Source organism: Mobula hypostoma, chromosome 11 (genome assembly GCF_963921235.1).
Source record: "Mobula hypostoma chromosome 11, sMobHyp1.1, whole genome shotgun sequence".
NCBI lineage: Eukaryota > Metazoa > Chordata > Chondrichthyes > Myliobatiformes > Myliobatidae > Mobula > Mobula hypostoma.
Window position 1 is genome coordinate 27,316,496 of NC_086107.1, and position 22,188 is coordinate 27,338,683.

A 22,188-nucleotide genomic window follows, 5' to 3' on the forward strand; every position below is an offset into this window, starting at 1 on the left:
ATATTTATTGAACTAAATATTGAAAATATTGGACATGGCATGCAAAGTTCCACAAATATATCAATTATTGGTGGAATCACAGCATCTGCATCGATGTCTTCACTGGACTTGCCTGGATTTGCAGGCTATGTAGAAAGTACAATAAACAAAATGATCAAACACAGTCGCTTACCAATTGCTGACTATGCCAGGAGAGGAAAGGGGCACCACTTGAGCACTTCACTCAACAAACCTTACACAGAATGAGTCGCCACCTGAGTCAACAGCAATAACCGTGCACTGTGAGTCGGAAGGCAGACAGTTAATGCAGCATGTGAGAGAGCCTCAACAGTCACAATTACCTTGGAACTGACACCACTTCATTCAAAGTACACTTTTAAATATCTCGTGGTTTTGCCCATGTCATCTTTTGCATCTTCATCCGTCCCTGCATATTCACAATTATCTTTGGCTTTCTTGAAACCATACCACCTCCACGTACTTTCAACTTCAGTTTAAACCATTACAACCATTAAATCATGTTACCTGTACTTCAAACTTTCACCTATCTCATTACAACACATTCAAAATGCTGGAGGAACTCAGCAGGCCAGGAAGCATCAATGGAAGAGAGTCAACAGTCGACGTTTCGGGCCGAGACTCTTCATCAGAACATTACTACTGCTCATTGCACCCATCTCATTACTTCTGTCACATTACACCTGCTTGAAAAAAACTCATTTGAGTTTTACACTCCTCTGTTTTCCTTTCTCTTACCCCGTGTTTGCCTAATCGCATGACAAAGAAATGCTTCTTTACTTTCACGTCCAACTCTAAGCAAGGGGCGCGCTGGGATAAACGGAACTGATCCCGGAACCAAAGCTCGCCACCGACGAGGTTGAGACGGTAACTATCACAGTAGCACCTTTCCGGAAAGCTGCTGTTATGGTAACCGGAGCCAAGAAGCTGCACAAGTACGCGGAGCTTTCGATAAAGACCGGCGGCTCATCTCCGCTTCGGTGCGTTTGCTGGCGTGAGTGTAGGGAGGATGAGTGCTGACCGGTTCTCGCTGTCTGCTGAGGAGTATCTGGGTGAGTACAGGGCGGGATGTGCGGCGAGGAAGCTGTCAAACGGCCTGAATGACTTTCAGTCGAACCACACCTAACCGGGGCAGGAGGAGCAGGAGCTGTGATGAGCAGAGCACCCATCATCCGTCCTTTGAACAGTCCCAGCCGGTGGGACTCTGGAAATGTGTCAGCAGATTGTGCATTGATAGAGACTCATCCGTTTTCCATTGGAAGCAGAGATTCTGATGTTTTACCCTGTCTCGGTCGATACCATTCCCTCCCACTGTCCCCAAAGGCACTGTATTTATGTTACTGCAGGCGGGAAAGCACGGAGTGTGGAAAACAATGATCATAAAGACAATTGTTGAAGTTTAAGCATTTGTTCTGTATTAGTGGACTAACTGTATCTTTTATCAGAGCTGCATCTTGTAATCTTCAAAGAGCATGTTGTACATCGTGGGCCGAAGGGCCCGTTCCTACGCTCTAAGTGTTCCTAGAGTGTTTTGGACATACCAACTCTATATATGTTCATCCAAGTAAATAAGTCCCCTAGTCCTGATGGAATGCATCCCAGGGTGCTGAAGGAATTGGCAGAGGTTATAGTAGACGCGTGGTAATCATTTAGCAATTTAAGACAAAACTTGTAGGAAATCTACTAATAAAGAGGATTGCTAATTTCTGCTTTGTATTGCAAGATACATAGTTATTAGCTCATTGAAACTAAGTTCAGGAACGTTGGCTAGGTACGTTGCTGGAACGAGAACCTCTGCGTATTGCCTTACCTTTGTGGATTATATCAGATCATTCAATAATTCTATCTTTTGAGCTTGCTGTAATTTTTAACAAATTTTCTTTTGGGCTAAAATGTTATTATGGGAATAAGAAGATGCTGATATCTATAATTTTCTTTTAAAGTAAAACTGCGTTTTGAGTGTGGAATAACTCAGTCTAAAATATCTTGTGTAAAAAAAACCGTACTACCGAGGGGACGATGGTGCTAAATGCCTAGCTGCAAATCAATAAACAGCAGCCTGATTGTATGTTTTGTTGTTGTCTTCATGCTCCACAGAACAGAGAGTCAGTGAAATTGCGAATGTTTAGACTTGTGGTAGGTGAATTGCAGTGGTTCAGGTCCTTGTTCAGGCAGGTGTTAAATCTAGCTGTAACCAATATCTGGGGAATAGAAATATGGGGGAGAATAAAGTGGGCTCAGTGTAAATGGCTCAGAGACAAAAGGCTTGTTTCCATGCTATTATTCTCTGATACTGGGTCCATAGTCGCCGTCGTGGCTATCCCTCGAGGTCGAGGATGATGGTCTTCGTTCTGAAGAAGTGCCCCACAGAGCGAAGATGCCTGTGCGTGTATTTGTTTAATGTGTACTTGATGTTGCACTCCAAGAAGCATGCGATACTTCACAAATCAACCAACTGATTCCAATGGCATGGAAACCACGACGACTGGAGCTGATGGATTTGTTGCAGCCTTCATCCGCCTTCACAGCTGTTGAGTTTGAAGTAACTTTGTCTGCCTGTTCCACCGTTGAGGTCTTGGTTGGATTGTTCTTTGTCAGGGACCTCACTCTCAACCTTACCGCCATGGGTGACCCTACCAGGAGCATAGCTCCAGATGGCATTGCTCTCACAGGACCACACAAGCTTCTTCACCACGACAAGGTGACAATCTATGGAGAAGAGGGTCCATAATGGGGTTAATTTGTATGTTAGTGTCACATCATTCTATCTCCTTGCAAGATTTCAAATATGATATTGATTTTTTTTTATTTAGGGTTCCACAGCAGCAAAGTGTTCAGCACAACCCTATTACAGCTTGGAGCATCGTAGTTTGGAGTTCAGTTCTGGAGCTGTATGTGTACCTACCCAAACTTTGCTTCAATGTTGAGATTGAGCTTGCATGCGCTACTCATGCTGGCAGAGGGTAATTGATAGCCACAGATAGTTGTGGAGGCCAAGTCATTGGATACAGTTAAAGTGGAGGTTGATAGGTTCTTGATTAGTAAGAGTGTCAAAGGTTATGAGGAGAAGGCAGGAGAGTGGGGTTGAGAAGGATAAAAAATCAGCCATGATGGAATGGTGGAGAAGATTTGATGAGCCAAGTGGCCTAATTCTTGTATATTGAGTAAGGGAACTGTCTTGAACACCATTCACAGATTCTGTCCCATCCAGGCCCTTCGCAATCTGGGTTCCCCAGTCAATACCTGAAAAATTGAAATCTCCCTCTAACACTGCTATTATTCTCACAACTACGTGCAATTTTTCAACCCATCTGCTCCTCAAATTCCTGCTGACTATAGTAAAGTCCTACCAAGGTGACCAACCCATTCTTATTTCTAAATCCTACCACGTGGCCTTGTTAGATGCTCCTTCAAGAATATCTTCGCTAAGCACTGGTACTATATTCTCCCTTATCTGAAAGACAGCACCATTTCCATTCTTACCTGTTCCTCTGTCATGCCTAAAGCATCAGTATCCAGGAACATTAAGTTGCCAAACCTGCCCTTCCCTCTGCCATATTTCTGTTGTAACCACAATATTCCAGTCTCGAGACAATCTGCGTCCTCAGTTTGGACTCCCGGTCAAGTTGGTGCCTTCATTTCACTGATTAAAGCTTCTACTGTTCGCTGATTAAAGTGGCGAAGGAGATTGAAACATCAAAGTGAAGGTGAGTGCCTGCTGCCTGCCTGCCTTTTGATCACTGGTGGGATCACTCTACTACGAAGGGGGAAAGGCCTGCGCTGTGCCCAGAGAATGTTCCCCATGTTTTCTGCATTTTGGATAAGGACTTGGACAATAGACTCTTTTTCAGACTTTTAGTTTTTATATCCTGTGTATTTTGCCCGACCTTTCTCGGATTTTTTTCATTGTGTGTGTATGTGGGGGGGGAGGGGTTTGGGGGGGGTCGATGTGCCTTTTCCATCTTTTTGTTCATTTTTTGTGCAGGGAGGCGGGATTTGGGAGTTGATGATCGTGCTGCCGCCATTTCATGACTTGCTGGAGAAGAAGAGTTTGTCCACCTTACTTGTTAAGCCGTGTACATTAAAGCAGTTGCAATTTAAAGCGGTGGTCCTATTTGCCCTTTTCCTGTAAATGTTGCTGCATGTGTCCCTGTCTTGTCACTGAGTTTGCTCTCTTGAGTCCCCTCCCAACCCCCCGCCCCTCCCCCCCAGATCTGATCATTGCTGGTAGCTTTGAAAGAGCATCACCCTCAACAGTATCCCAAAAAGCATGCCTGTTAGTGGATCCCTACACTGAACTGCTGGTGGTTGCTCTAAAACCTGTTCCTTGGGTGTGACCATTTCAGTAACAGTTTCATCAATGAAGTCCTCACCTGAGTATTTCCAGATCCAACTCCAGTTCCTTGACCTACTTTGTCAGGAGATGCATTTGGAGGTAGTCATCAAGGAGACGGCATTCCACTGCCCTAACTACCATCTTGCCTACAATGAATCAATTACTAAGGATGGGCAACCAAATAAAATCTTACCTGTGCCTTCTCTCTGAAGCAATTTTATCAAGCTGCTCTCACTCCTTACATATGGGCCACTTCCTCTGTCTTTTCATGCTGAAGCCTCCTGATCCAAAGCCTCAGCTCCCACTCTTACACTGGCCCATCTCACCAATCGTTGCTCCACTTGGCTTTAACTTCTTTTTATTGTGCCTTAGTTAGCTATGAATTATTGTAATATTTTCTGTCCTTTCACACAGCCTTATAATTTTTATAAACTTTTTCTAACTTATTGAAATATTAGGTAACATGTTTTAATGACTACTGGCTATGGCTTTGACATCTACCATTGTGAACTGCTTCAAGAGGCTGGTCCTGATATACATTAACTCCAGCTTCCCAGGCAAACCTGACCCATTGCAATCTGTCTACTGCTCAAACAGGTCCACCGCAGATGCTTTCTTCTTGGTCCTACGCACACTTCTGGAGCATCTGGTCAGTAAAGACACCTTGTTAGACTATTATTTATTGACTACACCTCCATCTTCATTATTATTATTCCAAACAAAATTCACCACAAAACTCCTGGACTCGGAACTCAGCAACTCCCTTTGCAATTGGATCCCTGATTTTCTGATTAACAGACCTCAATCAGTGAGGATAGACAGCAAAACCTCTGCCCTGTTTATTATCAGTGCTGGTGTCCCACAAAGCTGCATCCTCAGCTTTCTACTTTACTCTATAAATTGAGAACCGTGTAGCCAGATTCTGTTCAATATCCATCTATCTGTTTGCAGATAACCATCACTGTAATGAGCTGAGTTTCAAATAATGATGAGTTGGAGTACAGGAAGAAGGTAGAGAACATAGTGCAATTGTGTCATAGCAACGATCATTTCCTCAATGTCAGCCATTGACTTTATAAAAGGGAGGTAATGCATATGCTGCTGTTTATATCAATGGCACTGAAGGTGAGAAGGCTGAGAGTTTACAAGTTCCTAGGAGTGAACATCACCAATAGGCTGTCCTGCTCCAACCATGTTGGTCAGGGCCAGGAAAATTCATCAATGCCTCTACTTCCTCAGGAGGCTCAAGAAATTTTGCATGTTCCCTTTGACCCATGCCAATATTTTATACACAGAAGGAAAACAAGCCTAGTCAAGAAAGTTGAGTGCTCTCCAAAAATATTATAGCACTGTTCTGAAATACTGAATAATTTGTTGCTTTGTACTAGATTAAATGCAAATTGATCCAGGTGCATTGTTAATTCTGGAAAGAGAATCTGAGGCCGAGATATTTTCTTTGGGAAGGAGGAAAGGCTCCAGATGAAACAGTACCAAATTATTTGCAAGTGAGGCTGAAGAATTTAAAGTTACTGATGCTGTCCACCTCTGATCTTCCGATGAGTACTGGCTTATGGACCTTTGGTTTCCCTCTCCTGGTCTACAATCTGTTTCTTGGACAATTGACGTTGAGTGAGAGGTTGTTGTTATTACACCACTTAGTCAAGTTTTCAGTCTCCCTCCTGTATGCTGATTCATCACCACCTTTGACACAGCCCACAACAGTGGTGTCGTCAGCAAACTTGTATCTGGAAGGTGGAAAGATTGTGACATTTTTATTTTGGCAGGTGCTAATCAGTGCAAGAAGTTGCTTGTTGGTGATGCAGTACAAGGTTTAAAAAGGGCTTAAGTGCTTTTTTTTTTCTTGGCTGGTGGCAATCAGCAGAGAGGTTATTCATTGGTGACATAGCACAAGGTTTAAAAGGAGCTGAGGTGCTTTTTCATTTTTTTCTCTTGGCAAGCGCCTATTAGCACAAGAGATCATTTGTTGGTGACGCATTGTGAAGTTTAAAAAGAGCTTGGGTGAGTCCTGAAGAAAGTTCTCAGCCTGAAATGTCAGCTGTTTATTATTTCCATAAATGCTGCCTGACCTGTTGAGTTCCTCTAGCATTTTGTGTGTGTTGTTCAGGTGCTTTTTGGCGGTCAGCAGTCAGTGCGGGGCCAAGAAAAAGAAAGGAGCTGTATGTGGAGCAGCCATTGTTAGAGTGGTCTGGCTTTGGCAAGCACAGGCAGAAGTTCCAAGTAAGTAAGCAAGAAAGTTTCGATTAAGTTTTATTTCTGTTAGTACATAGCTAATGCACTGAGAGTAGATCCAAAGGTAGTGGTATGCTCCTTGTGTGAGATGTATGAAATTTGGGAAACCTCCAGTCTCCCTGATGATGACATCTGCATGAAGTACACTGAACTGCATCTCCTTAGAGACCATGTTACGGAACTGGAGCTGCTGCTCGATGACCTGCAGTGTGTACGAGAGAATGAGGAGGTGATAGATAGAAGCTCCAGGGCAGTAGTCACCCCTGGTAACTTGGAAAAGGGAATAGGCAGCCAGTGTGGAGTACCCCTGTGGCTGTAACTTTCAGATAGAAAAAGCTGGTGAAAAGGGCAAATTAGCAATAATCATGGATGATTTCAGTATGCAGGATGCTTGTGAAAATCCGGTTGGAGCTGGATCCCAAGACAGGGAATTTGTAGAATGCCTACAATCTAACTTTTTAGAGCTGCTTGTGATGGAGCCCACTTGGGGAATGGCAGTTCTGAATTGGGTGTTATGTAATGGCCCAGATTTGATTAGGAAACTTAAGGTAAGTGAACCCCAAGGAAGCAGTGATCATAATATGATAGACTTCACCCTGCAATTTGAGAGAAAGAAGCTAAAGTCGGATGTATCAGTGTTACAGTGGAATAAAGGGAATTACAGAGGTATGAGAGAGGAGCTGGCCAAAGATGATTAGAAAGGAACACTAGCAGGGCTAACAGCACAACAGAAATGTCTGGTGTTTCTGGGGGAAATTTGGAAGGTTGAAAATAGATATGTTCTAAAGATGAAGAAGTATTCTAAAGGGAGGGTGAAGCAACTGTGGTGGACAAGAAATGTCAAAGATAGCATAAAAGCAAAAGTGGCCATATAATACTGCAAAATTTAGTGGGGAGTTAGAGGATTGGGAAGAGTTTAAAAACCAACAAAAGGCAACTAAAAAAGAGACAAAAGATGAAGTATGAAGTTAAGTAGTCAATATCATTAAAAAAAATACAAAAAAGTTTTTTTTAGATATATAGGAGTAAAAGAGAGGTGAGAGTAGATATTGAACCACTGGGAAATGATGCTGGAGAGGTAGTAATGGAGGCCAAAGGAATGACTGAGGAACTTAATGTGCATTTTGCCTCAGTCATCACTATGGAAGACATTAGCAGTATGCCAGAAATGTGCCAGTGTCAGGGGGCAAAAGTGAGTGTCTTCGCTATTACTAAAGGGAACATGATTTAGAAGCTGAAAGGTCTGAAGTTTGATAAAGCACCCGGACCAGATGGTATACACCCCAGGGTTCTGAGAGGGATAGCTGAAGAGTTTGTGGAGGCATTAGTAATGATCTTTCAACAATCACTAGGTACTGGAATGGTTCCAGGGGACTGGAAAATTGCAAATTCCCTGCTCTTCTTCGGCACTAGTATGACTGCTGCTCTGAAGAAGCAGATGGGAATTTCACACCACATCAGTTAGAGGTTGAAGATGCCCTTGAAAAGGCCAGCCAGTTGGTTGGCACAAGTTTTCAGTACCCAGCCATGTACACCATCTTGGTATCACCCTGTAGCACTCACATCTACCGTAATGAAGTGTTTCGAGATACAGTATTGGTTATATCTACCCTTACGTGCACCCCTTACCTATGCAAGGATCTGGTTTGCTGAGTAGAAGTTGTTCATCTACTACCACCTCAGTTTTACAGCAAATGTAATCACATTGGCTCTCCACTTTGTTTTGGAGCACCTAGACAACCACAAGTCTCTGACCAACTACCTTCAACATATCAACTGTAGAAGCAGAGGAGCGAACAGACTTGACGTCTGTTATACCACCATCACGAACGCTTACTGTGCCACCTCAAGCCCACACTTTAGCAAGTCTGGTCAGTGGCTGTACTCCTACTGTTGGCATACGGGCTAAGTGAGGACTGCAGTACCACTGATAAGTTACTGTGAAGGTTTGGTCAAGGGAGGTGGAGGAGCACTTGTAGGACTGCTTTGAATTGGTAGACTGCACCATATTCAGGGATTCATCTTCAGATCTGAATGAAGTTTCCACGGTTGTCACAGACTTTGTCAAGATCGGAGTATGTTCCCTCAATAACATACTGTACACATCCAAACCAGAAGCTGTGGATGAACCAGTCTGCTGGGGGCTAGATCTGCGGTGTTCAAGACCAGTAATCCAGAAATGTACACGAAGTCTGGGTAGGACCATCACAATAAGATACAAAACCTGGCCCTTTGTACCTCCCTCTGCAACTGGATCCTTGACTTCATCAGGAGATCATGGTCCACGTGGATTGGAAATAACATCACCTCCTCTCTGACAGTCAACACAGGATGTGTGCTTGGCCTGCTGCTGTACTATCTCCACACCCATGACTGTGGTCAGGTACAGTGTAAACACCATCTAGAAATTTGCTGATGACACAGCTGTCCCTGGCAGGATCTCAGATGGTGACAAAGAAGTGTATAGGAGTAAGATAGATTGGCTGATTGAGTGGTGTTGCAATCTTGCACTCCACGTTAGCAAAGCTAAGGATGAGATGCTGGACTCCAGGATGGGGAAATTGAGGAAACACACACCAGTCGTCATTGAGGGATCAGCAGTGGAAACAATGAGCAGTTTCAGGTTCCTGGCTGTCAGCATCTCTAAAGATCTATCGTGGACCCAACATATTGACATAATTCTGAAAAAGACATGCCAGTGACTATATTTCCTTAGGAGTTTGAGGAGATTCGGTATGTCACTGGTGAATTTTTACATGGGTACTGTGAAGAGCATTCAAACTGGTTGCATTACTGTCTGGTACGGAAGGGCTAGTGCACAGGATTGGAAAAGAACTGTAGAGAGTTGTAAACTCAGCCGGCCCCATCGTGGGCCCTTGTTTCCCCAGTGTTGAGGAAATCTTCAAAAGGCAAGTGCCCAAAAAAAGGCTATATCCATCATTAAGGACTCCCACCACATAGGACATGCCCTCTTCTCCTTACTGCCATCTGGGAAGAGGTACAGGAGGCCTCACACTCAGTATTTTAGGAATATATTCTTCCCCTCTGCCATTAGATTTTTGAACAGTCTATGAATATAACACCACCATTTTTGCTCTCTTTCTGCACAATTTATTATTTATTTCTTATTGTAACATCGTATATTTAATGTATTACAGTGTATTGCTGCTGCAAAACAATACATTTCAAGACTTATCAGTGATAATAAATCTGATCGTGATTCCAATTAATATGTCAAGCTGCTGATATTGATTTCCATCTCAGTATTCAACACCACTATCCACTCCGTACTAACACCAAGCTTCAAAATCTGGGCTTCTGTACCTCACTCTGCAGCTCGATCCATGGCTTCTTTATTGGAAGATCACAGTCAGTGCAGACCAGTAATAATAATCTCCTTGCTGATAATCAGCATAGGCACATCTCAAGGAAGTTTGCTCAACCCTCTGCTCTGCTCTTTCTAAACTCAAGACTAGTGGATAAACACAGCTCAAAAGCCATCTATAAATTCACTGGTGAAACCACAATTGTTGATGGATCCTTAGATAGTGACGAGGAGGTGTACAGGGGTGAGATTGGCTGGTTTGTGAGGAATGTTAACAATCTCACACTAAATATTAACAGGACCAAGGAACTGATTGTGGGCTTCAGAAAGGTGAAGTTGGGAGAACAGATACCAATGTGTATTGTGGGGTCAGCAGTGAAATGGTGAGCAGCTTCAAGTTCTTAGGTGCTATGATTAGGCCCAACACAGAGAATTCTTGCTAGCAGTTTTCCTCCTTTTGGGATTTTGTGTAGATTGGGATCAGAAATTCTTGCAAATTTCAATAGCTGTATGGTGGAGAACATTCTGACTGCTTGCATCACAGCCTAGTATGGAGGCTCCACTGTGCAGGATCGCAAGAGGCTGCAGAGGGTTGTAGACTCAGCCAGTTCCATCTCTGTTATCACCAACAGCTGGAGTCTCACGTAGATGGCTACCATCACTATGTACCTGTGCCATCCAGGGCTTGTCCTCTACTCATTCTCATCATTGTGGAAGAGGTACAGGAAGTCACTGATTCAGAGAAAGCTTCAAGTTTCTCAACAGTCTACGAACCCATGAACGCTATCTAGTTATTCCTTTTATTTTACATAATTTATTTTTCTTTGAAGTTTATTATAATTATTATGCCTTTATGTGGAACTGCTGCTGGAGAACAACAAATTTCATGGTATAAATGTCAGTGATAATAAATCTGATTCAATTTTTATGTTAAAATATATTGAATATAGAACTGCACAGCACAGGTCAGGCCTTTCTGCATGTAATGCATGATGTTGTGCCAAACTAATTAAATTATGATGCCTAATCAATCCAATCCCTCTTCTCCACACATTCACCATATCACTCTCTCCTCCACACATTTCACATGTTGATCTAAAAGTCTCTTGTACTCTTCTGTCCTATCTGCTTCTACACCACCCTTGGACATGCATTTTGGCCTTCATCACTCTTTGTGTAAAAGAAAAACTTGCCTCGCACATCTCCTTTGTACTTTTCCCCTCTCACTTCAAATACATACCCTCTCGTACTAGATATTTTAATCCTAGGATAAGCATTCTTGCTGTCTGCTTTATGGCTCACATAATTTTATAAACTTACATTAAATCTCCTCTCAGCCTCTGCCTCTCGAGCAAAAGCAGTCCCAGTTTGTCAAACCTCCCCATAACACATGTCCTCCAAAAGCAGGCAACATGCCTCACACTGTAAAGGGATTGGATGGGGATGGAATTTGTCAAATGTGTTTATGAAAGCTTCTTTCATCAATATGTGGAGATCCCAATTAACAAGAGTCTGATACTGGAACTCCTGTTGGGTAATGAGACAGGGCAGATAATAGAATTGTATGCACAGGAACGCTTTGGATTTAATGATATTTCTTTTAGTTTCAAAATAATTATTGAGAAGAATAGGACTGATCCTTGAGTCGAGATTCTAAATTGGTGTGAGGCCAATTTTGATGGCATCAGAAAGGATCCAGCAGGTATGAATTGGGGTAGGCTGTTTTCTAGCAAAGGGATGTTTGGTAAGTGGGAAGCTTTCAAAAGTGAAATATAGAGAATACAGAATCTGTATTCTTGTTACATAAAAGGCATGGCCAACAGGTTTAGGGAACGTCAATTATTGAGGGATATTAAGGCCTGGTAAAGGAAAAAAAAGGTGGAGCAGATCTGGTATGAACAGTTGGGATCAAATGAGGCACTTGAAGAGTAGAAGAAATGCTGGAGAGAAATGAGGCTTAAGAGGACATGAAGTGCTCTGGCGGGCAAGGTGAAAGAAAATCCTGTGGTCTCTTTAGCTATATTAAAAGCAAAAGGAACATTGTGGGCTGCTAGTGCCAAAATTGCAGGGGCCTTGACAGATATTAAAAATGTCCTTAACCATGAGGGAGATGCCAAAGGGCTGTAAGATAATGTTCTGTTGTTCAAGAAAGGCTCTAGGAATAACCTGTGAAATTATAGGCTGGTGAGCTTGAGGTCAGGTATGGGTAAATTATTGGAAGGAATTCCAAGTGACAGGATATATAAGTATTTGGATAGACGAGGCCTGATTGGGGATAGTTAACATGGCTTTGTACATGGTAGATCATGTCTAAGCCTTTGAGGTGGTTACCGAGGGCGGGGGGGGGGGGGTTGATGAAGGAAAGGCAGTGATGATAGCTACTGTACATGGACTTTAGCAAGGCCTTTGACAAAGTCCATGTGGGTGGCTGGTCCAGAAGATTCAGTTGCTTAGCATTCAGGATGATGTGGCCAATGGGATTCAATGTTGGCTTAGTGAGAGAAGTCAGAGTGGGAGTAGTTAATTGTCTTTGACTGAAGGCCTGTTACTAGTGGGGTTAGTCCTGGTTTCATTTTTGTTTGTCATCTATAGAATTATTAGATTATGATGTATTAATCTGGTTCAGCAAATTTGATGATGGCATCAAGATTAGGGGTTCAATAGACAGTGAGGAAGGCTATCAAAACTTGCACTGTGATTTTGACTAGCTGGGAAAATGGGCCAAAAAAATGGCAGTTGGGCTTTAATGTAGACAAGTGTGAGGTTTTGCACTTTGGGAGGACAAACCAGTGTATGACTTACACAGTGAATGGTAGAGCTCTGAAGTGTGTCGTAGAACAAAGGTACCTGGGGGTACAGAACCTTAATTTCTTGAAAGTGATATCAAAGAGAGATAGGGTCATAAGGAGAGCTTTTGGCACATTGGCCTTCATAATACAGAGTATTGGATACAGGAGTTGGGATGTTGTGTTCAAGTTGTATAAGACATTGGAGTACTGTGTGCATTTGTGGTCAGCAAACTACATGAAAGTTATCAATAAGTTTGTAAGTTTGCAGAAAAAATTTATAAAGATATTGTTGAGACTTGAGGACCTGAGTAAAAGATTGAATAAGTTAGGATTTTATTCCCTGGAGCATAGGAGAATGAAAGGAGATTTAATAGAGGTTACAAAATTATGAGCGGTGTAGATCAGAAGTGCAAGCAGGCTGTTTCCACTGAGGTTGTGTGAGACCAGAACTAGAGATCATAGATTCAGGATGATAGGTGAAATATTTAAGGGGAACCTGAGAGGGTTCACTCAGCACAATGCGAGTGTGGAATGAGCTGCCAGTAGAAATGATAGATATGTGTGCAATTGTAGAATTTAAGAGAGATTTGGATAGGTGCATGGATGGGAGAGGTTTGGAAGGATATGGTCTGGGTGCAGATTGATGGGATTAGGCAGAAAATCAGGTTGGCATGTATTATATGGGCTGAAGGGCCTGATTCTGTGTTATAATACTCTATTAATCACACTTGAATGCTCTCCTACAATAGAAGGGTGAAATCATACAGATGTTGGTTGTATATAGTGGTGAATAAAGTTTGTACTTTAGACCAAACTAATTATTGCCCAGTGTTGGCGCATGACCAAGTGGTTAAGGAGTCGGTCTAGTGATCTGAAGGTTCCTAGTTCGAGCCTCAGCTGAGACAGCGTGTTGTGTCCTTGAACAAGGCACTTAACCACACATTGCTCTGTGATGACACTGGTGCCAAGCTATATCGGCCCTAGTGCCTTCCCTTGGACAACATCGGTGGCGTGGAGAGGGGAGACTTGCAGCATGGGCAACTGCTGGTCTTCCATACAACCTTGCCCAGGCCTGCGCCCTGGAAAACCTTCCAAGGTGCAAATCCATGGTCTCACGAGACTAATGGATGCCTGAAAAAATTATTGCCCAAATCTCAAGAATAGAATTATTACAATCAAAATGTTGCATATCATATCTTCATACCCAACTGGATGAATCTAAATGCCTTTATCCTGAAGAGAAATTCCTTTCATCTTGTAAGTTATGAACTGCATTTGGTTTCCTCTGTTTCAAAGTTCCATTTGCTGAAAATGCTTGTGGCAATAAGAACATTTTCGTTTGACAGATCCACACCACGTTTTTGGGCCATCAGTGATTAGATTAAGATATTCCGGAAACAACTATGAAATGTTGGCATCTGGTTATTTCAAGAAGGTTTATTGGATGTGTAATCCAAGCATTAGTACTCTTCCTAATCTTATTCTGTGACTTCTGTTTATCTAATGACTTAGATTGTATAAACATTTAGTTATCAACTTTAATATGAATGGTATTAAACTGTTATTTGTTTTTGACCTCTTAGAAAGAAAAGGAGTCATGATTGTTGGTCTGCCCAACCATAAGTGTGAATTATACAGGAGAAAGATTTTTTCTTTATGGCCAAGTAATACAGTAGTTAAATGAGTTACATAATTGTGGATGAACAGCTGAATAATAGGAGCACAGAGGGAAATCAATTAAAAGTGGGGTTACAGGGATGGATCTTGTCATTAAAATTTGGTGCTTTCCCCCCCTAAGCAGCAGCCAGATAAATTGACATGAGCAATCAGCAGCTGCAAAAACAAGGGTCTGTCTGTCTGTCTAGGTACCATATCCGATGCGGACTTTGGTGACCATGGTTTTCCATATAGATATATCCTTCGTTTTTTGGATGACTTCCATTTCCTCAATGTGTAGCCACCTGGCTGTGCTTTTGATGTACATAAGCCGAGGTCTTCCTCTAGGTTTACTCCCCTCAATCTTTCCAGAGAGTATGAGTTTTTCTAGTTCATCTTTCTGCATGATGTGTCCTAGGAATCTGGGTTGTCTTTCTCTTATTGTTGGTATGAGTCATCAAACTGCTTGGGCTCTTCTGAGAACTTCTTCATTTGATGTGTGTGTGGTCCATGATATTTTTAACATTCTCCTGTAGAACCATAATTCAGCTGCTCCTAGTCTCTTTTTCCATTGTAGTCTCTGGAAATCAGGATCGGGGGGTGGGGGGGAATCAGAGGGAGGAAGGTTTTGGCGGTGATAGAGTGGTTGCAAATTGCTGGAGGAATTTGTTGGGGAGTTGGGAGAATAGAATAGTAGGAAGGCAGAGTTTGAATGCATCAGTGGCATACAGATACCGCCATCAGAGTTTTTGGATGCGAGGAAAAGGGAAGGCCGCATACTGCTCAGAACCAAAGACTTTCTTGAAGGTGTGGCTACCAAAGCTCCTACTGTCTGCTTGGACTACAACAAATTATAAAACGAATTTTGTATTGTCGGCTTTTATTTTATTTCACTGTGGAGTTGTTTGAGCACTGGGATACCCACAAGATAAATGTTAAAGAATGATTTGTATACATTTTATAATGTTCCAGTACTATTGATGTAACATGGGGTCTTTGAAGTCCACCCAAGATTGTGTTAATTTGCTCATTTCTGATAAATAATTATTGATGTGGATTTGTTTATCTGTTATGCAGTGTGTTCTGTTTTTACTTCAGATTGCCTGTGTTGCAGTAGTTTACTCCTATACATTGAGATATTGGCCATATTTTATTTCATATAGAACCAGAATATACAGATCTCCTTTAAAAATCATTCACTTAAATCTGTATTGTTGTAATTTGAGATAAGCTGATTGAAAAGTAGCTTTCCAGAGACACATTTGAAGCATAGATATAAAAATAAATTTGATATTTTTGTCTCTGTGGTTTATTGTCCATTTAGCTGTTGCACTTGGGGAGGTGTGTTCTGACATTTAGCAATAATAACAAACGAATATTTTGCCATGAGAACAAATCTGATCATTTGCATTGGAGTGACACAGTGGAATTTATATTATAGACCATTTGCCTATGGTATAGAACATAGTGTAAAATCAGGAAAGGTGAGAAGAGGTTGTAACTTTCTGTTAAATTATCTGCTTAGAAAGAATTGTAGGTAAACTTAAGAGGGTTGCAGGGGAATGTCAGTTCACCATTGGAATGTGAATAATATTTTTAGGCAGCAACAGGACATGCCTGCACCCACTAGCTGTTTCCAAGGTTGAGTATATGATTGTGAGAGAATGCTTCATTTTGAAAATAGAAAATAAAGAACTTGTTTATAGAAGTCAGATGAGGACATGCTTGTTGCTTGGTTGTAACACCATAATGTTCAAGTATTCTGCTGGCACTTATTTCAAAGTTTGAAGACCAGTGATTTGGCAAGGTATCAGAGCAGTGATGACATTTCAGTAGCTGTAATCAATGAGAAGTATTTCCCAGGAGAATAGAAAAACAAATAAGAAACATTATAGCTCTTTCTCAGTGGAAGCCAGCAAGGACTGGGTTGACATTGAAGTTGTTTCAGTGTATATTACAATGGTGTTTTAGGAGATGATAGTTGAGATTAGTACAGAAATCAATTCTGTAAACAATGAAGAACGACATTAGTGTATTTGCAAAAGATAGGAAGTTGTAATTGAGCATCATGTGGGAGGTTTGGTTCCCTTGAGAGTAGTGCCATTGTTTTGCCCTCATATAAGCTGCTTTCTACTTTGTGTGTGTCCCTGTATTGATTAAGGGATAAGGATTTCAATGCCAAGAGTTCACCATTTTCAACTAATTGTGATCTGTTGTGTGGCTGTAATATCAGAGGTGAACAGGAACTATTTCTGCTGCTGTTTGCCTCAAAACATTTAATATAAGTGAAAACAACAGGAATTCTGCAGATGCTGGAAATTCAAGCAACATACATCAAAGTTGCTGGTGAATGCAGCAGGCCAAGCAGCATCTATAGGAAGAGGCGCAGTCGACGTTTCAGGCCGAGACCCTTCATCAGGACTAACTGAAGGAAGAGTGAATAAGGGATTTGAAAGCTGGAGGGGGAGGGGGAGATGCAAAATGATAGGAGAAGACAGGAGGGGGAGGGATAGAGCCGAGAGCTGGACAGGTGATAGGCAAAAGGGGATACGAGAGGATCATGGGACAGGAGGTCCGGGAAGAAAGACGGGGGGGGGGTGACCCAGAGGATGGGCAAGAGGTATATTCAGAGGGACAGAGGGAGAAAAAGGAGAGTGAGAGAAAGAATGTGTGCATAAAAATGAGTAACAGATGGGGTACGAGGGGGAGGTGGGGCCTTAGCGGAAGTTAGAGAAGTCAATTTTCATGCCATCAGGTTGGAGGCTACCCAGACGGAATATAAGGTGTTGTTCCTCCAACCTGAGTGTGGCTTCATCTTTACAGTAGAGGAGGCCGTGGATAGACATGTCAGAATGGGAATGGGATGTGGAATTAAAATGTGTGGCCACTGGGAGATCCTGCTTTCTCTGGCAGACAGAGCGTAGATGTTCAGCAAAGCGGTCTCCCAGTCTGCGTCGGGTCTCACCAATATATAAAAGGCCACATCGGGAGCACCGGACGCAGTATATCACCCCAGTCAACTCACAGGTGAAGTGATGCCTCACCTGGAAGGACTGTTTGGGGCCCTGAATGGTGGTAAGGGAGGAAGTGTAAGGGCATGTGTAGCACTTGTTCTGCTTACACGGATAAGTGCCAGGAGGGAGATCAGTGGGGAGGGATGGGGGGGACGAATGGACAAGGGAGTTGTGTAGGGAGCGATCCCTGCGGAATGCAGAGAGGGGGGGGAGGGAAAGATGTGCTTGGTGGTGGGATCCCGTTGGAGGTGGCGGAAGTTACGGAGAATAATATGTTGGACCCGGAGGCTGGTGGGGTGGTAGGTAATATAAGTGAAGTGGCTTTCAAGATTGAAAGACGCATGGATGTATGACTTTTGTCAATTTGCTGAAATAAGGTTAAGTATTTCAAAAAACCACATCAAAAATGGTTTAAACCATAATGCAACACACATCAAAGTTGCTGGTGAATGCAGGCAGCATCTCTAGGAAGAGGTACAGTCGACGTTTCGGGCCGAGAACCTTCGTCAGGACTCCTGCCTGGCCTGCTGCATTCACCAGCAACTTTGATGTGTGATGCTTGAATTTCCAGCATCTGCAGAATTCCTCGTGTTTGCGTAAACCATAATGCAGGCTGTTGTAGTTTTAAGTGTAACTAAATGTTTTCTTCACTGAAATTTTACAGTTTTGGGGGCAGTCTTCAAGTAGTATTACGATTCTTGTCTAAATATGTCAGTATCTGGGCCACTATTTATCCCTCAAGCTAAGTAATCCTAAACAGACTTCGTCCCTTTGTGTCTTTGGGACTTTTCTTTGATATGTACAAAGCCAATAGGAATATGGCTGATTTTATGTGCAAAAGACTCCAGTAACTAGAAATTAACTAAAGGAAGATATTTGAAGTGTTCTGCTTCTGGAATTAGATGAGAATTCAATCCAATTTACACATGTACCTCTGTAAGCCTTCGAGTGTTCTTCAGGAAGCTCAATCAGCTGATTGCCTGGAACTATGAATATACGTGAGTGGAGTTTAAGAAGTAAGTTGTAGAACTACTTGGTGATGGAGCAACTGATAAATTTACAATGTTAACAGAAAAATTGCAGTATAAAGAAATAAAATCACTCTTGCTTCACTCTGCATTCCACTTCCTGCAAGTGAGAATGAACTATCAGTGGAGATGTATTGTTTCACGTAATACTTAATGGTTGTTTAGTAGCACTTGTCAGTTCATTTTTGGATTGACCAGTGTGACGAGAATACACATAGATTAAGATGTTAGCTGGCCTGTGCTGGCACCAGTGAGATCAGCAGTTGGTCTGCTACCTGTCTTCAGGAGAAAGAGAGATAAGGAAAACAATGGAGCAACATTTGGAGATGTTAATGAAGGGACGGGAGAGAGTAACGGAAGGAGAGCTGTCAAGATCGGCTCCCCCCTTTGAACCCTGAACTGTTTGAAGTGATGGACAGGCGATACCCCAGCAGGAGGATAAAAAGGGACAGGTTCGCTAAGGCAAGACACACACGACACCCCGAGATAACGAGACCCTGGAAGCGGTGCGTCTCTCACAAGTTGCTGGAAAGTTTTGGACGGCTAGTCGCGGGACAAGCCATAGATGCACAGGGTGGAAAGGCACGATCGGCGGGAACCTGGTGTGTGTCCACCCTTGCCTGGGTGTCGGGTTCACTGCAGAGAAACGATCGTATCTAGAAACGGAGGGGTCACGGTCGGTGACCTCAGATGACATCACAAAGGACTCGCCCGAAAGCTGACTGCGAAGGTCTGTGAGTGGAAGCCGTTTTGAATATTCATTCGGTTTGCTCTCTCTCTCCTTCCCCCCACTGTCCATCGCCATGGCAGCGATTACTGTGAACTGAACTGAACTAAATTGAACTGAACTTTGCGTCACTTTGAGACTGGTCATTTACCCCTGGACAACGATAGAGCTTGATTGATCCTGTTATCTTAATTCTGTGTACATGTATGTTTATCATTGCTGAACTGTTGCATTCATTATCCTTTTGATTAGAGTACTGTGTTGCTTGTTTCTTTAATAAAACTTTCTTAGTTCTAGTAATCCAGACTCCAACTGAGTGATCCATTTCTGCTGGTTTGGCAACCCAGTTACGGGGTACATAACACCAGACAAAATGTTACTCCTTAAATATGTTGAGAAAATTGCTTGGGTGGTTTTGTAAGTTGTTTAGGATATGAGAAATGTGGTAAATGTACCCCTAATAGAATATCTTTAAAATATAGTTACCATAATTGACATATAAAGCCTTTAATGTAGGAACAGAGCTCAACTTAGCATAAAATAAGGCTATGATAAATGTACAGAACATTTTAATATGTTTTTGAGAAAACATACATGTCAAACAAGTCAACATTCTATTAGGTTATACAGTGGAATTACTTTCTATGTGATTTCTCCACAAATTAGCAGGCTTCTCTTAAATGTTAAACATCTGGCCATATACAGTAGTTATTACTCTGAATTGTAATTGTTTATTATTCTATTAGGTTTACTGACTTCGTTTAAATAAAAGCAGAAGTGTTAACAGCATAGGCTTGAACCAATAAAAACAGCAAAGCTGTTTTAATGTATGTCTTCCTTTGTGTTTAGCCTTAAAAAGGTACACATACACTATAGAAGGTATATACAGATCTGACCTCTAAGCTTATTTACAAAGCTTACATTGCAGTATAAAGGAGACAATTCTGTATGCCAGTGGAATATTATACACCATTTAGTCTGATTTTGTCACTGCATATGATAGACTGCCGAAGATATTTCATGTAAGTACAAGCTAAAGTAAAATGGAATCGGAGATACTAAAGACTGCAGATGGCTGGAGTCTGGAGCAATGGACAATCGAATGGAGGAACTCAGTACTTAAAGTACCTCCAATTCACCTCTATTCCTTCCATTTTTGGTTCATTCCAATTGACTTCCCCCAGACTCACATCAGCCATTTTTGCCCCCCACCTTCACCTGGTTGCTGCCCACACAGTTTTTCCACCAAACCCTCTTCCCCATCTGGATCTAATCTGCCTATCTCCCCACTAGTGACTACCATTATCATTTAGCAGATTACTCCCCTGGTGGACTTTATGTTTCTGCTTATCTCCCTCTAGCAACTGTTACCAACTCCACTCTCCCCTTCCTCTCCCAATTGCATCTGCCTCCCTTGTCATGCACCTCCTTCTTTCTTCCAACTCCACCCTCCCCTACCGGGCTCCATCTGCCCATTATCTGGATCCACTGCAATTTGCCTATCGCCACAACAGGTCTACGGCAGACACAATCTCAATGGCCCTTCACACGGCCTTGGATCACCTGGATAATACAAACATCTACGTCAGGAGGCTGTTCATTGATTTTAGCTCAGTGTTTAACACCATCATTCCCAAAGTCCTGATCAATAAGCAACAGAACCTGGGCCTCTGTACCTCCCTCTGCAATCACAAACAAGAGAAAATCTGTAGATACTAGAGCTCTTTTCCTAGATGCTGCCTGGGTTGCTGAGTTCCTCTAGCATTTTGTGTGCGTCTCTCTGCAGTCATCGACTTCCTAACCAGAGGATCACAATCTGTGCAGATTGGCGGTAATATCTCTTCCTCGCTGATGATCAACATTGGTGCACCTTGGTGTGTGCTTAGCTCACTGCTCTACTCCCTCTATACCCATGACTGTGTGGCTAGGTATAGCTCAAATACCATCTATAAATTTGCTTATGATGCAACCGTTGTTGGTAGAATCTCAAGTGGAGATGAGAAGGTGTACAGGAGCAAGACATACCAATTAATTGAGTGTTGTCACAGCAGCAACCTTTTACTCAATGTCAGTAAAATGAAAGAGCTAATTGTGGACTTCAGGGAGGGTAAGATGAGGAACTCAAACCATTCCTCATAGAGGGATCAGAAGTGGAAAGAGTAACCAATTTCAAGTTGCTGGGTGCCAGAATCTCTGGGGATCTAACCTGGTCCCAACATATCAATGCAACTTTAAAAGACATTGGCTATATTTCAGTAGGAGTTTGAAGAGATTTGGTTTGTCAACTAAAACACTCAAACTGCTGGGGTGAGTGGGTGCTACTGCACAGGATTGAAAGAAGCTACAGAAAGTTGTACAATTAGCTCCATCTTGGGTACAAGTCTCCATAGTATCCAAGACATTTCAAGGAACGGTGCCTCAGAAAGGTGATGTCCATTATTAAGGACCTCTATCATCCAGGACATGCCCTCTTCTCATTGTTTCTGTCAGGAAGGAGGTACAGAAGCCTGAAGACACTCAGCGATTCAGAAACAGCTTTTTCCCCTCTGCCTAAATGGACATTGAACCCATGAACACTACCTCACTTTTTAAAATATATATTACTTCGTTTTTGCACAATTTTTAATCTATTTAATATACTGTATATTGTATACTTGCTATAATTGATTTGCTTATTGTTTTTCTTTCTGTTATCATGTATTGCATTGCACTGTTACTGCTAAGTTAATAAATTTCACAACACATGCCAGTAGTAAACCTGATTCTGATTCTTCACCAGTCTTCAGTCCACCAATTAATTACTGGGCCATCTCAATTCTCCCCTCCTTTTTACGCTGTCTATCTACCTTCTCCCCACTCAGTCCTGATGTAAGGTTCTGAACTGAAATGCTGACAATTCCTCCCCATTCTCTCACCCCAACACCAACAGATATTGCTTGATCAGTTGAGTTCCTTCAGCAGATTGCCTGTAGCTCTCAAACAAATCAATCGATGCTTTCACAGCCACATTGTTGAGCCTTCAAATTTAAAGACTAATAATTTAAA

General features: G+C 42.2%; 1 protein-coding gene across 2 annotated transcripts in view; it reads left to right on the top strand.

The window, feature by feature from the left end:
* The first annotated feature begins 910 nt into the window (after positions 1-910).
* The window catches only part of cstpp1 (centriolar satellite-associated tubulin polyglutamylase complex regulator 1), a 285,371-nt gene continuing 264,093 nt past the window's right edge, over positions 911-22,188 (top strand). Inside the window, exon 1 of one of the 2 annotated variants that reach the window (XM_063061781.1) lies at positions 911-1,070. In XM_063061781.1, coding sequence (XP_062917851.1) covers positions 1,028-1,070 — 43 coding nt within the window. In that variant the 5' untranslated portion in view covers positions 911-1,027. The remainder of the gene's footprint in view (positions 1,071-22,188) is intronic. The other variant, XM_063061782.1, reaches the window with a different exon arrangement.